Source organism: Tachyglossus aculeatus, chromosome 6 (assembly GCF_015852505.1).
Source record: "Tachyglossus aculeatus isolate mTacAcu1 chromosome 6, mTacAcu1.pri, whole genome shotgun sequence".
NCBI classification, from domain to species: Eukaryota; Metazoa; Chordata; class Mammalia; order Monotremata; family Tachyglossidae; genus Tachyglossus; species Tachyglossus aculeatus.
This window is the reverse complement of record NC_052071.1, coordinates 36,914,131-36,927,127: the sequence shown is the minus strand read 5'-3', so window position 1 is coordinate 36,927,127 and position 12,997 is coordinate 36,914,131. Positions and strand designations below refer to the sequence as shown.

General features: G+C 43.3%; 1 protein-coding gene across 7 annotated transcripts in view; it reads left to right on the top strand.

Annotated features, from left to right (window-relative positions):
* HUWE1 (HECT, UBA and WWE domain containing E3 ubiquitin protein ligase 1) overlaps positions 1–12,997 on the top strand; it is a 139,028-nt gene that overhangs the window by 39,098 nt on the left and 86,933 nt on the right. For 6 of the 7 annotated variants that reach the window (XM_038747643.1, XM_038747642.1, XM_038747644.1 and 3 more), the window contains exons 3-10: positions 1,712–1,810; positions 2,049–2,255; positions 2,364–2,516; positions 7,868–7,930; positions 9,811–9,888; positions 10,933–10,980; positions 11,061–11,129; positions 12,567–12,666. In XM_038747643.1, coding sequence (XP_038603571.1) covers positions 1,712–1,810; positions 2,049–2,255; positions 2,364–2,516; positions 7,868–7,930; positions 9,811–9,888; positions 10,933–10,980; positions 11,061–11,129; positions 12,567–12,666 — 817 coding nt within the window. The remainder of the gene's footprint in view (positions 1–1,711; positions 1,811–2,048; positions 2,256–2,363; positions 2,517–7,867; positions 7,931–9,810; positions 9,889–10,932; positions 10,981–11,060; positions 11,130–12,566; positions 12,667–12,997) is intronic. The other variant, XM_038747647.1, reaches the window with a different exon arrangement.

Below are 12,997 nucleotides of genomic sequence, written 5' to 3'. Positions count from 1 at the left end.
TATCTGCTGTGTGACTTGAGCAAGTCACTCAACTTCTGTGCTTCAGTTCCTCACTTTTAAAATGGGGATTAAGACTCTGAGCCCCATGTGGGACATGGATTGGGTCTAACCTGATTATCTTATACCTACCCCAGTGCTTAGAACAGTGCTTGACACATAGTAAGCGCTTAACAAGAACCACAGAAATGGATTCTGGAGGCTCTGAGTCCTTAGGCCAGGCTCAGACTCTCCACTGCATCTCACACTTCCTAAAACTTAAAGCCTTCTAGGACTTCTGGTTTGGTGTTCAGATGACTAGTAGGAATAGTTTATGTGCTTTCTGTGTACAGAGCAGTGTTCTAAGCTCTGGGGGAAAAAATACACTGCAATTGTTAGATGCAGTCCCTGGGGCTCTCAGTCTACCACATGTACTTTTCAATTACCTTGGGGCGCTGAAACCTCAGTGCCTAGGAGCCAAGAAAGAAGAAAGTCATGCTTGCACAACATAAGTGTGTGTCTGCTTGTCTGGGTCTGGCTAGTAGCCCCTAATGCTAACCTTGTAATTTGGACCGGTCTTTTTATTTAATTTACTTGCCTGAATGAAATCCTTTATTCAGTTCGCACTTTAAAGGCAGGCCTTCCCCAAATGGAATATACAGTTCTTTATTCTCGAAGCAGCTTGGCCTAGTGGATAGAGCCCAGGCCTGGGAGTTAGAAGGTCATGGGTTCTAATTCCGACACTGCTGTGTGACCTTGGGCAAGTCACTTAACTGCCCTGTGCCTCGGTTCTTACTCTGTTTTACTTGTACATATCTATTCTATTTATTTTATTTTGTTAATATGTTTGGTTCTGTCTCCCCCTTCTAGACTGTGAGCCCACTGTTGGGTAGGGACTGTCTCTATGTGTTGCCAACTTGTACTTCCCAAGCGCTTAGTACAGTGCTCTGCATACAGTAAGCACTCAATAAATACGATTGATTGATTGTAAAATGGGGATTGATTGTGAGTCCTATGTGGGACAGGGACTGTGTCCGACCTAATTACCCAGACTGTGAGCCCACTTTTGGGTAGGGACCGTCTCTGTTGCCAACTTGTACTTCCCAAGCGCTTAATACAGTGCTCTGCACACAGTAAGCGCTCAATAAATACGATTGAATGAATGAATGAATTACCTTGTATCTACCCCAGCACTTAGAACAGTGCCTGGCAAATAGTAAGCACTTAACAAATATTATTATTATTATTACCCTGCCTAAAGAGTGTGGTGAAAAGGACAGTAGGGAAGCAGGACATCAGAGAAGCAGTGTGGCCTAGTGGAACGAGCACCATCCTGGGAGTCAGAGGACCTGGATTCTAATCCTGACTCCACCCCTTGTCCGCTGTGTGACTTTGGGCAAGTCACTTAACTTCTCTGTGTCTCACCTCATCTGAAAAGTAGGACTTAGACTGAGCCCCGTGCGGGTCTTGGACTGTGTCCAACCTCATTAGCTTGGATCTACCCCAGTGCTTAGTACAGTGCCTGGCACATAGTAAGCACTTAACAAATACCACATTTAAAAAAATTGAAAAGTGCTATTTCCTTTAACCCTTTACATTACCACATTCCTCCCTTGCCCTTTGTGTGGAGGTCCACATTGTACTTTTCTCTCCTTTGACTAGAAATCTAACGTTCAGATAGTAGCCTTCTGCAGAAACGTGCCCACAATGTAAGACCATTTTTGTTTTCTTTCAGCCTGCGGACTGCAGGGCACTGATAGACAAACTTAAGGTTTGCAATGATGAGCAGCTTCTTCTGGAACTCCAGCAGATCAAAACATGGAATATTGGGAAGGTGCGTAAGTTGGGTGTACCCTTTGTAAGAGGGAGGGCAAGGCCATGGGAGTCTATTTAAGTTTTTGGCTAAAGGTGGTGGTATATTAGAGGAGGATGTCGTTGGTTCCTTCCTTGAGTCTCTCAGCCCTAAAGCTGTTGCTCGTAGGCAAGAGGGTCATTTTTGAAGAGCCTTTTAGTGAAATACCTCGAGTGTGGTTGGTACTTGTCTCAGCCTTCTTTTTGCCTCCCTCTTTCAGTGCGAGCTGTACCACTGGGTGGACCTGTTGGACCGCTTCGATGGCATTTTGGCAGATGCTGGGCAGACAGTGGAGAACATGTCTTGGATGTTGGTGTGCGACAGGCCAGAAAAGGAACAGCTGAAATCCCTCTTATTGGCTGTATTAAACTTCACGGCCTTGCTCATAGAATACAGCTTTTCTCGTCACCTCTACAGTTCCATAGAGGTAGGCAAGAGACCGAGCCAGAAGAGCGTGTTTTCACAAGTTGAATTGCGTGCGTATAAGCGTGGGAAACACCTACCGCTTCAAGTTTTCCTCCTTTTTTGGTTGTAGCACTTAACGACATTACTGGCGTCGTCTGACATGCAAGTTGTGCTGGCTGTGCTTAACCTTCTGTATGTGTTCAGCAAGAGATCGAACTACATCACCCGGCTGGGCTCTGACAAGAGGACGCCATTGCTATCCCGGCTTCAGCATTTAGCCGAGGTGAGTCTCGGGCACCTCTCTAAGAAGCCCCGTAGATGGGTGTGAATGCAGACCGCATTGGTGGACAGTAGGTTCGGCTTTACCCCCCTGCCATAATCACCCAGTTGTCCGGGATTTTCAACACTAGGTTTGTTTAGGTAGGAGACTGAACTGGCTTTATCACCACACCATTGCCCGTGAGTTCTGAATTGAAATGTTTCAGATGAGTGAATTTCAGGAGAGAGCAGTATTGTAACCTCAGTAATTAAAAAGTACACTGAGTAAGGAGTCTAAATGTAGAAACCACTATACGAAAAGTCTAACCTGGACCACTTGCAAAAAGCATCTGGTCAGATTCTCCCAAGAGCAGATTTATTTTAAGTGGTATGAAGGTCAGTTGACTTCATCATTTCTAAAATACAAAAGCTATTTCTGTTTCTCCACTGTTTGTTTCCCTCGCTTTCTCCAACTGTAGCCCCTTCAAATAGTTATGGCTGTTGTGAGGCTGTGGTATCTTTTAGTATTAAGTCTAGAATGTTATCTACATTATTCATGACCAAATCCCCTCCGCCTTCCCTACTTCCAAACCCATCTTCTCACTGAAGCATTCCTTGACTACCTTTCTGTCACTATGGTCACAATTCCCACTACAATCTGACAGACCCCCCTGTTCCAGAGCTAGGATCTGAAATTTGGGTTGATTTTTGCATCTTCCCCCTTACACCGATTCCAGCATGCAAAGCCTTTCGGGTTCTCCCCAGCCAACTCTCTGCACCCTGACAGAGAGCAACACTCTCCAAAGAGATGAAGTATCTCACAGTAAGCTTCTTTTGTGGACAAGCCCAAGGAAGCCATGCAGTCATTTGGTAAAGCCTGCGTAATTGCTTATCTCCCAAGTCAAGGTGCTTCTTGCTTAACTGCTGCTATAGTTTGTCCCCAGAAGAGTACCGCCATTATTATGAATGGTACTTACACCTTCTGTGCATATCACAGTTGTAAATAAATGAGAAAGTGTAGTGTAGTTATTAGCCCCTTGTAGGAGATTGCACAAGTAAGTCTGTCCTGCTGACCTTGCTAGTTGTTTTTCAACTCAAATGAAGAAGTCCAGCTTCGGTTGAACAGCGGCCACTTTTTAAAATCAGTCAAAGGTAATTGAGTGCTCACTGTGTGCAGAGCACTGTACCAAGAGCAAGGAGGGTACAGCACAACAGAATTGGTAGACACGTTCCCTGCCCGCAGCGCGCTCACGTTCTAGTGGGGGAGGCAGACATAAATAGCTTCCGGAAGCAGGCCAACTCTTTCTGACCGCCCATGTGTATAGATGTTCCTCCTTTGGGGTTTTCAGTCATACCTATAATGTTATTTCCTCTTTTGAAAATTGATGCTAGACTTCACTCCCAAGATTCTAGCTGGTAATGGAGAAACCATAATCCCTTTATCTCTTTTGGCGTTTTGCAATTATATATTGTATTGACAGTTTGAGGAGATCCTTATTGGGTAAGGATTCCTGACCTGGTATTCCATTAAGTCATTGGCTTCTGCACCATCCATTTCTTTATTAAATTGCCTTTCTCTCCCCCCCCCCCCCCCAACCCAGCTTCTGGTTATCTGCTCTAGGTTTTCTCAGTGCCTTGGAAATCAGCACAGCTGGAGCAGAGCTTGCTCCGAGATTGATTCATTGGGAATTGCTTAAATTGGGTCATGTGGGGAGAGGGTAAGACGACATATACAGTGCTTGACTGTAATGTTGGGCTCAGATATCAAACAATGACCTGGCTTTATAATTCAAAGATTCAATAAACACTAAGCAGTAGGAAGGTGTTTAATTGGCATGTTAGTCAAAATTATGTATATTTTGAGTATACCTCTTTTGCTAAGGTCTGTCAACGTACAAGGGAGATTTGATGCAATCAATGCATCTTTCTATTCTCTCCTTGGAGACCCATATATTTTATAATAATAATAATAATGATGATGATGATGGCATTTGTTAAGTACTTACTATGTGCAAAGCACTGTTTTTAAGCGCTGGGGGGATACAAGGTGATCAGGTTGTCCCTTGTGGGACTCAGTCTTAATCCTTATTTTACAGATGAGGTAACTGAGGCTCAGAGAAGTTAAGGGACTTGCCCAAGGTCACACAGCAGACATGTGGAGCCGGGATTAGAACCCATGACCTCTGACTCCCAAGCCCGGGCTCTTTCCATTGAGCCACGCTGCTTTATCAGAGTATATATGGGAACTGTTCATGCAAATTATACATCTTTCTAATGGCTATTTTGGAGTCCAACCAAACCCCTCCTTAGTGAATTCTAGGGTTTGTTTTGACTCTTTATATTTGCCTGTGTTTCTAGCACGAAGTGCAGATGCCAATCCAAATAAGGAGCTTCTGGCTCTCTCGGCCTCTCTTCTCCTGTCAAGCTCCACATTTGTGGCCCATTTCTTTTCAAGCCACAGATTACTGGATTCAGTATTTTAGGACTTTGATACACAATCCAGGATGTTGTAGACAGATGATGTTTGAGGTGAGCCTGCACACATCCTGTTAGGTTTAAGTTTTGAATTTTTTTTTTCCTATTTTAGAACTGGACCCGCAGAAAGTCATGTTAGGGGCAGTGGATGAGCAATCTCAAGAACCCAGCAGGTGTTCTCCCACAGTCTAGGCTAGTTCTGAGTTCATGGTAGACGTTAAATACGTTTTCTTTGGGAAGTCAAGCATGCTGCAGATTTCTAGCCGCATGGTGCCTGAGAAGTGAATTGCCTGAGCAATTGGTAGAAAGGGAGAAGTGAGCAGGACCTTAAAACTGTCATGTTGGCATGATTGAAAGCACCAGTCTATTAAATCCTCGTAGTGATCATGTTCATAAATTTTCAGTGATCATTCCTACTGGGAGCAACTTGAGATGACCACTTAAAATCGTTGGAAGGTACTTCTAAGGATGTCTAAACTCACTATTGTCCTGAACGGGACATTTATTTCCATTAAGACATTTACTGGTCTTGCAGGAGCTTGCATGCAATTTGTATCTGATCCCGAAAAGTTGACAGTCACCTGTCTATCCAGGCAGCATTAGATCAGGTTTCTCCCATCCATTAGACCATAGTGTAAAGAAAATGACTGGTTATAGAGGGGACTTTTAGCAACCACCTTTCTTAATTCCCATTTGTTGGAACCTTAGAGGCTGAGGAATAGGACCTGCGTCTTGATCCTGTTTGCTGAGTAAATGTTTCTACATCCTTGTTTCTCTTTTCTGATATAATTATTCTATTCTTGCGGACCCAAATAATTTTGATTAGGGGTTGAGTGAGGCCAGTCTTTGTTCAGTGAAGTCATTTTAGGGTAGTACAGCTCAGAATACTTGGAGACAGAAAGAAAGCACCCTGTCTGGTGAAATGTAGTTCTAGTTCAGTGCTTGTAGAAGTGATATTCAGGATGGTACAGTGAGTTAATGACAAACCAAAATTAAAGCTGCTTTTTGCGAGCAAAGAAACAGCATGGCCTTATAGTTAACGCACGGGCCCAGGAGTCAGAGGACCTGGATTCTAATCCTGGTTCTGCTACTTGTCTCCTGTATAACCTTGGGCAAGTCACTTAACTTCTCTGTGACTCAGTAATCACAGTGTGACTGTGGGACATGGCCCCTATCCAACTTGATGAGCTTGTATCTAACCTAACCCAGTGCTTAATAAAGTGTGTGGCACATAGTAAATACTTAACAAAATACCATTAAAAAAACCAAAACCCGTAGCCTACCCTGACATTTGAGCTTAACTGCTTAAACTGTTTAGGACAACATAGCAATAGGTGAAATAGGAGGACAGACTGGATATCGCGATGGAACTTGGGTTGCAGGAAGGCCAGTAGGGAAATAAATTCCCAATATTTATCCAGCCTTATCTTGCTAATTGGGGAAAGTGGATATCTTTCAGGTCACATAGTAGGTGAGCACTTAGTAGAGTGCTCTGTGTAAAGTAAGCGCTCAATAATTACGATTGAATGAATTTGTAGGGAGACTGAAGCATAGGTTTTCCCATCCCTTAAAAAAAAAAAATCACACTTCCAGTTTTCCAGAAGTTACCTAGTAAGTCAGACCTGCCCACTGCATCTTACAGTGGCCCATTTTCTGTCATGGGAGATGTCACCTCTGTGTCGGTTTTTCTTTGTTCAGTTTGCTCTCCCACCACTCTCCTTTATTGCCCCCATCTTTTTCTAGTGGTATATGTTAATGCCAGTGTTTTCCTTGCTTTCCTCAACTCCAAACTTCTTATTGGTTGTCATAGTATAAATCACTTCCTGGCTCTAGATGAGGATAGTTTAGCCATTACACATGTCTGTGCCTGCAAAATTCAAAAGAAATTTTTGCATTTTGGCTCTGAGGTCCGACCCAGATGTCCCAGCTGTACAATGTAGAAAGATCAGAGTAATTAAGTTGGGCAAGCAATAACAGAGCTCATTTAAGACTATTGGAATTCTCAGTAATCAGTGCTTGAATAATTGGGAGTTAGATTGGGGGGCTGGGGGCAGGTATTGACTATTTCCCCCACAAAACTTTTTCAGTGCTAGGAACTGTACACTTTTAGATGTATGATATACTTTTATGACGTTTTCTGCTTTGTCACTTGGTGGGCAAAAAGAGAATGGTGGATCCATAGGGTTGCATCTGTTTCTGATGGGTTTCATGAAAGTATTATTATCCATAAATATGAATCATTTGCATACCGTTAAGCATTTCTTTTAGTCATTTGGGGCATACAGATTAAATGAATACACAATTATATGACCCAGAGGGTTCACGCTCCCTCCTCCGACCCTTCCTCCTCTGTTCTCATTGCACATACAGGTGGTGGACTTTTCTGGGAAGGTGATTTGTTTTTTTCTTCAGACTAGATTCAGAATGGCCCAATATTAAAAAATGATTTTTATTTTTATTTTTTAAATTTCAATTATGCATTGTCACATTTTTGGAGTTAGAATTAGAAAGCCACCCCAAACATGAGATTCTTTCCCCCCTCCCGTATACTCTTTAAGCAATATTAGGAAGTTTTTGACACATTCTTACTCATCTATTTAAACTTCAGGGTGTCTAAATTTAAGCTCCAGGGCACAGGGTAGCTAAATTAGTCTGGGGGAAAAAAATCCCACTAGAACAAAATAATACAATAAATAAAAATCCCTTTTAGATTTTTGGTCTGAAGTATTCACCTGGAATAGTGGCAGCTTATTGACAAGGGTGTTTATGTGAAACTACATTCCCTGATGACTTGTATTGATACGTATGGGTAACTTAAGTCAATGTTATGTTAGCATTATCCAGACTGGGCCTGGAACTAGGCGTTAAAGTGAGTAGTAACGATTACTTATTTTTCCACAGAGCTGGGGTGGAAAGGAGAACGGTTTTGGACTAGCAGAGTGTTGTAGAGACTTGCACATGTTGGTAAGTATTGCCTTTTGAGTCTGGGATTTTTTTTTCTTCTTTTGGTATTTTTGCCTTTTCACTATTTGTGGGTCATTCCATAGTGACACTGCCTATTATTCCCAGTGCCTAAAGGAAAGGCCTTGATAGCTAACATATCTTTTTCTCATGAAGTGAGGTAGTTGTGGTAAAATGAGGCCTTTTGATTCTTTTAATGTGGTTTTTGAAATGGTTGGGTTTGGATCTCCTTCAGCTCACTCAGTAATTGAGAAGAAACCAGGATCTAGCCACGTGTTATTTTGGCAAAGCTCAGCTTCCGGTTCAGTTTGTTTACTGAATGTTTTAAATGCATTAACAAACGTGGGAAAGTACGTTGACTCTGTACTGTCCGGAGAGGATGTTTTCTGGCATCGTACTAGTGGCAGAGCTGTGCCCCTAAGAAATGGGATGAAGGTTGGGGTGTAGTTTATGAATTGAGGCAGCCTTGGAGTTTGAGCCAGATGGAGAATCGTGATGGGTGAGCTGCATGCTGTTGTCATGCTGCCCCTTCCCCTCTGAACCCTTTTAAATGTCCACAATAGTTGTGGCTGCTGCCTGGCTTGCCTTACCTGGACGTATTCCTTTCGGTAGGTAAGGTAGCTCATCTGAGGGCCAAAGTGACTGTTGAATATGACCTTTGTGTGTTAAGCGGATCAGCGTTTACACTGAGGTGAAAACGTGGGACAGATCTTTTTAATAGAGTTGCTTTCCCATCTTGCTTGATGCTCACATACTTTTAGTGGAGTCATGTCCAGGGTGACATGGGATCTGCATCTCAGTATCTGTCTCAGGTAAGTTTTGACTGAAACGTGCCATTTGACCCGAGAAATTTTTTTTTAAAAAATGACTCGACTTCCTGGGGACAGAAACTGTGAGCTCCCAGTGCGATCTGTTAGTGCCAAAAATTCGTAATGTGCATTCTTGGTTCTGTGGAAGCACCTTGGGCTACTCAGGACTGACTGATTATATCGTGATGCAGGGCACTTTGGGTTTCCGAAGCAGGGGGCCAACTTTACTTGTCCTTGGGTCCCCCTTTAGTTAAATGATTATAGGATACTCAGAATTGTGAACTCCCATTGATTGGAATTGAGTCTTGGCGCCTCAAGGCATGTTAGCAGGTAGTTCAGTTTTCTTTCTCATTCCTATGTCGGTTGCCATTTTTCACTTTGGGATGAAAAGGAGGAAGTGAAATGTGGCAGAGTCAGTCTTTACTCCAGGCTGGCCTGTCTCCGCAGAATAGCAAGTCAGATGATGTGTGAATTGATAAAAGGTGATGGATTGCAAATTTTCAACGTGGCTCGGAGTGCTGTAGGCTTTGCTCAAAGAGAGGAGTGATGCTTTTGGAGGGATGAATGGATTTCATGTCAGTGTTAGAAAAAGCTTGGACCAGCTGCTGCACAAGTCGCTTGGCTGGAACGCTGGAACACTCTTCTCTCCTTCTCTGACACGAAGATGCTATCCTCAGGCTTAATTCTTGACCTTCCCTGTTCACCTGTGTTCCCCAAAGCAGGTTTTTATCTGTTTGTTTTCCCCTTGTAATTGGCTATGATCTCCTGGTAGGCAAGGCATATCCCCTGAGAGAGAAATCTGTCATCAGACTAAGAAGTCACCTCATTTCTCAGTCCCATTTGTAGTTAGCCGGAGCCCTTAAAGTCTAGAGAACGCAAGGTCAAACCAAGGCTTCTGACCCCGGTTTTCATGGTTCTGCTGCCACCGTTACACTAAATTGTCAGGAAAGCTCGAAGGGAGGCTAGGACTCCAGGGGGAATGTGTAGAGTTTAGGGGGGGTCTCTGTGGCGTCTGCTTTGTTCCGAATTCAGTTCAAACTCAATATCTGATTCCGTGCTGTGCTTTATACACAGAAATACCCACCCAGTGCAACTACACTACACTTTGAATTCTATGCAGAGCCAGGGGCCGAGGTCAAAGTCGAGAAAAGGGTGAGTCTCATACAGACTTGTTCTAGTAGGGTCTTCAGCCTAATGTAATGGGGGTTGATTTCCTAGGAAACTTCAGTTAAACGGAGGAAGTGTTCCTTAGCTGTTCTGCTTTGCCCCCGAGCTCATGTCAAAAAATGACTCCAAATGGGGAAGGGACCGACCTTGTCACACAAACCCAGCTCTTCTGGAGGATTTTGATCTAGCTTAAAGCTGGGGGCTGTTTGTAGACCTGGAAGGGGTAGGTGTTCATCCGTTAGCGCTGTCGTGCAAAGGCACTGGGCTGTCTCGTGTGTGAATAGCATTCTCAGCAGTGAGGCCCAACAAGCAGTGTGGTGGTCTGGATAGCAATGTGCCTTGAGTTATTAGAGATGAAACTTTTGAGAGGCTTTAGCCAGTCTGAGAAGAGTCACTATCCACACAAGGCACTGCCTGTAGGGTCCTGCTTCAATCATGTGGTGCTTAACAACTTTGAGGTGGTGTTTAAAAACAAAATTGGTACTGAAATATCTTAGTATTCGCAAGTTGTTGGTGTTGTCCTCTATATAAAATAACATCTGTTTGATTTTTAGGTTGTACTGGCACCCGAAAGCCACCCTGGTGGATTTTTAGGGAGGAAAAAACCAAAACAAAGCACGTTTCTCTTTTGTAGTTCCAATTTTCCCACAAAAATGGCAATTTAATAAATAATGTATATGATACTAAGTTTGTGTTTAAAGGGGCTAAGAGCTTCAGGTGCTTATGGGGGTCTTTATCTTCTGGAAAGATACAATGCGGCCTTTGTCCCCCACCCCTTCCAGAGAAGTTACCTCAAGAATCACTTACCTTACCGTTGTAGCCCTTGTCTTGGGCCTGTCTTTTCCAAGTATTGGTGGACTTTATGGCTCCATAGGAAAGCAGTAATTTCTGGGTCAGGAATTTTTCATCAAAGCCCCATCCCAGAGTGGCGCATTTATTATCCGCCAGCTTGTGCCAGGTTGAATTAGAAGCAGCCGATATGCTCACAAGATTTCCTAACAGTTCTTTTTCCTCTTTTTTCCTTTGCAGACAACCAGTAATACACTACATTATATTCATATAGAACAACTTGACAAGGTAAGAAGAATGTTTACCACTGGTCTAATGTTTGTACTTTGTCCAGTTCTTGGGTCTAACAGTTTTGCCTTTACTTGCAGATTTCAGAAAGTCCTTCTGAAATCATGGAATCTCTCACCAAAATGTATAGCATCCCAAAGGACAAGCAGGTATGACTTTTTACCTAAAATTATCTTCAATGCAAGATATTTATTTGCTTCTGTGTGCTGAACACTGTTCTAAGTGCTGGGTAGATACAGATTAATTGGGTCAGACGCAGTCCCTGTCCCACATGGGACTCACAGTCTAGGTTGTAATCAGAATGGCCTGGCAAACTCAATATAGGATATTAATTGTGGTAAAAGGTTTTGTCAACCCTGAGGGTTCCAGGATTCACATTCTTGTCAGAAATTCATTCATTGTCAGTCACTGAGCGCTTACTGTGTGCAGAGCACTGTACTAAGTTCTTGGGAAGTACAAGTCGGCAACATATAGAGGCGGTCCTTACCCAGCATCGGGCTCACAATCTAGACGGGTTCGTGTCTAGAAGACATGAATCACTTCTGGTAGAACTAACTCAGCAGGCTTGGCACCGGGCTCTTTTCATGTATTTTCTTGTTCTGCTGCTGCTTTGAATTAGCTGGCTTTATGGCTGATATTCCAGTTCTTATTGTTGGAAGGTAGGAGAACCATAACCATAAGCAAGAGGAGAGATAGGATCTAAAGGGAAGAAAACAAAAAGAGCAGGTGGAGGGGGTTAGGGCAAGGCTAAGCGAAAGAAAAAATGGCTAATATATGTGAACTAGGAAATGATGATGCCATCTACACAAACTCATTAGCGATGTTAGGACACAGTTCACCCTGCACTCCACCTCGCAAGAGGTGATCTTGTCTGGATACCAAACATAGACCAACATACGAGCCGTAAAAGGGAAATCCAGAGAGGCGGGTGAGTGGGGGAGCCTGGATGATGGCAGAGGGGCTTCAGAAAGACTGAGCACCTGACGGGGCCAAAGAGACAAATAGGGTCTGGAGTGGGTCTAAAATATTGGAGTCATGTGCATGTAATGTGTGCTCCTCAGGAGAACTCTGTGAGTAATAAGCCTTTGATACAGAATTCTGGGTGCTGAGGAGTGGACTGTGAGCGGGATTGGTGGGAGATTGGCTAAACCTGGGGACAGGCTCAGTGTCTTCGCTTCAGGTAGCTTCACAGTCCAGTGAGTCACAGAGAGTCTCTCGGGCTAATAGCTGGCTGAAAATGAGTTCACTGTTCTCATCTTGGGTAGTTCATGGGCAAGAAAGGCAGCAGAACAGGTTCACAGTTTCCAGACCAATACTTAACAGTTGGGAAATGAGCAGAAGCAGGGGCTGTTAAAAAAAAAAAAATCTCTTTTAGTTGCTTTTGTGTTTCAGATATAGTAACTTGAGGTTTCAGCTAGCCTTTTTTTGAGGGGGGTGGACACAGAGGTGATCTGGTTGTTTTTTATAAAAGGTGGTCAGCCTTTGTGTTGGGCTCAGCTATTTCAAATCAGACAGGGAAGAAACCGCGTGAAGAGTTTTCAGTTGTGGTAACAAAGTGAAAATTTGTGTTTTTCCTCATTCTGCAGATGCTGCTATTCACCCACATACGGCTGGCCCATGGCTTTTCTAATCACAAGAAGAGGTTGCAAGCTGTTCAAGCCAGACTTCATGCGATATCTATATTGGGTAAGGGAAGAAAAAAATCATGTAACACAGATAGTGATTTTTACCTTTTGAGGGCGGGATTCTCCCCAAAGAACCGCTTTATTTTTGCTCCTGCTGCAGAATTCGCCTTTCTAGGTTGCATTGTGTTTTTCTTCTACATTCATAAAGTCCTGTTACTACAAACACACCTGCCAATCTTTTTAGCTCCCAGTGAGAATCATATAAAGGAAAACGCGATGTTGTATGTGGGTCATTGTAAGTGGGTATCATCATCCCCCAGTCATTCTTCCCTTGGTACTTGTCCTTGAAAAGCATAAAGGCTTTCAAAGAGAACAGGCAGGATAACCAGAAA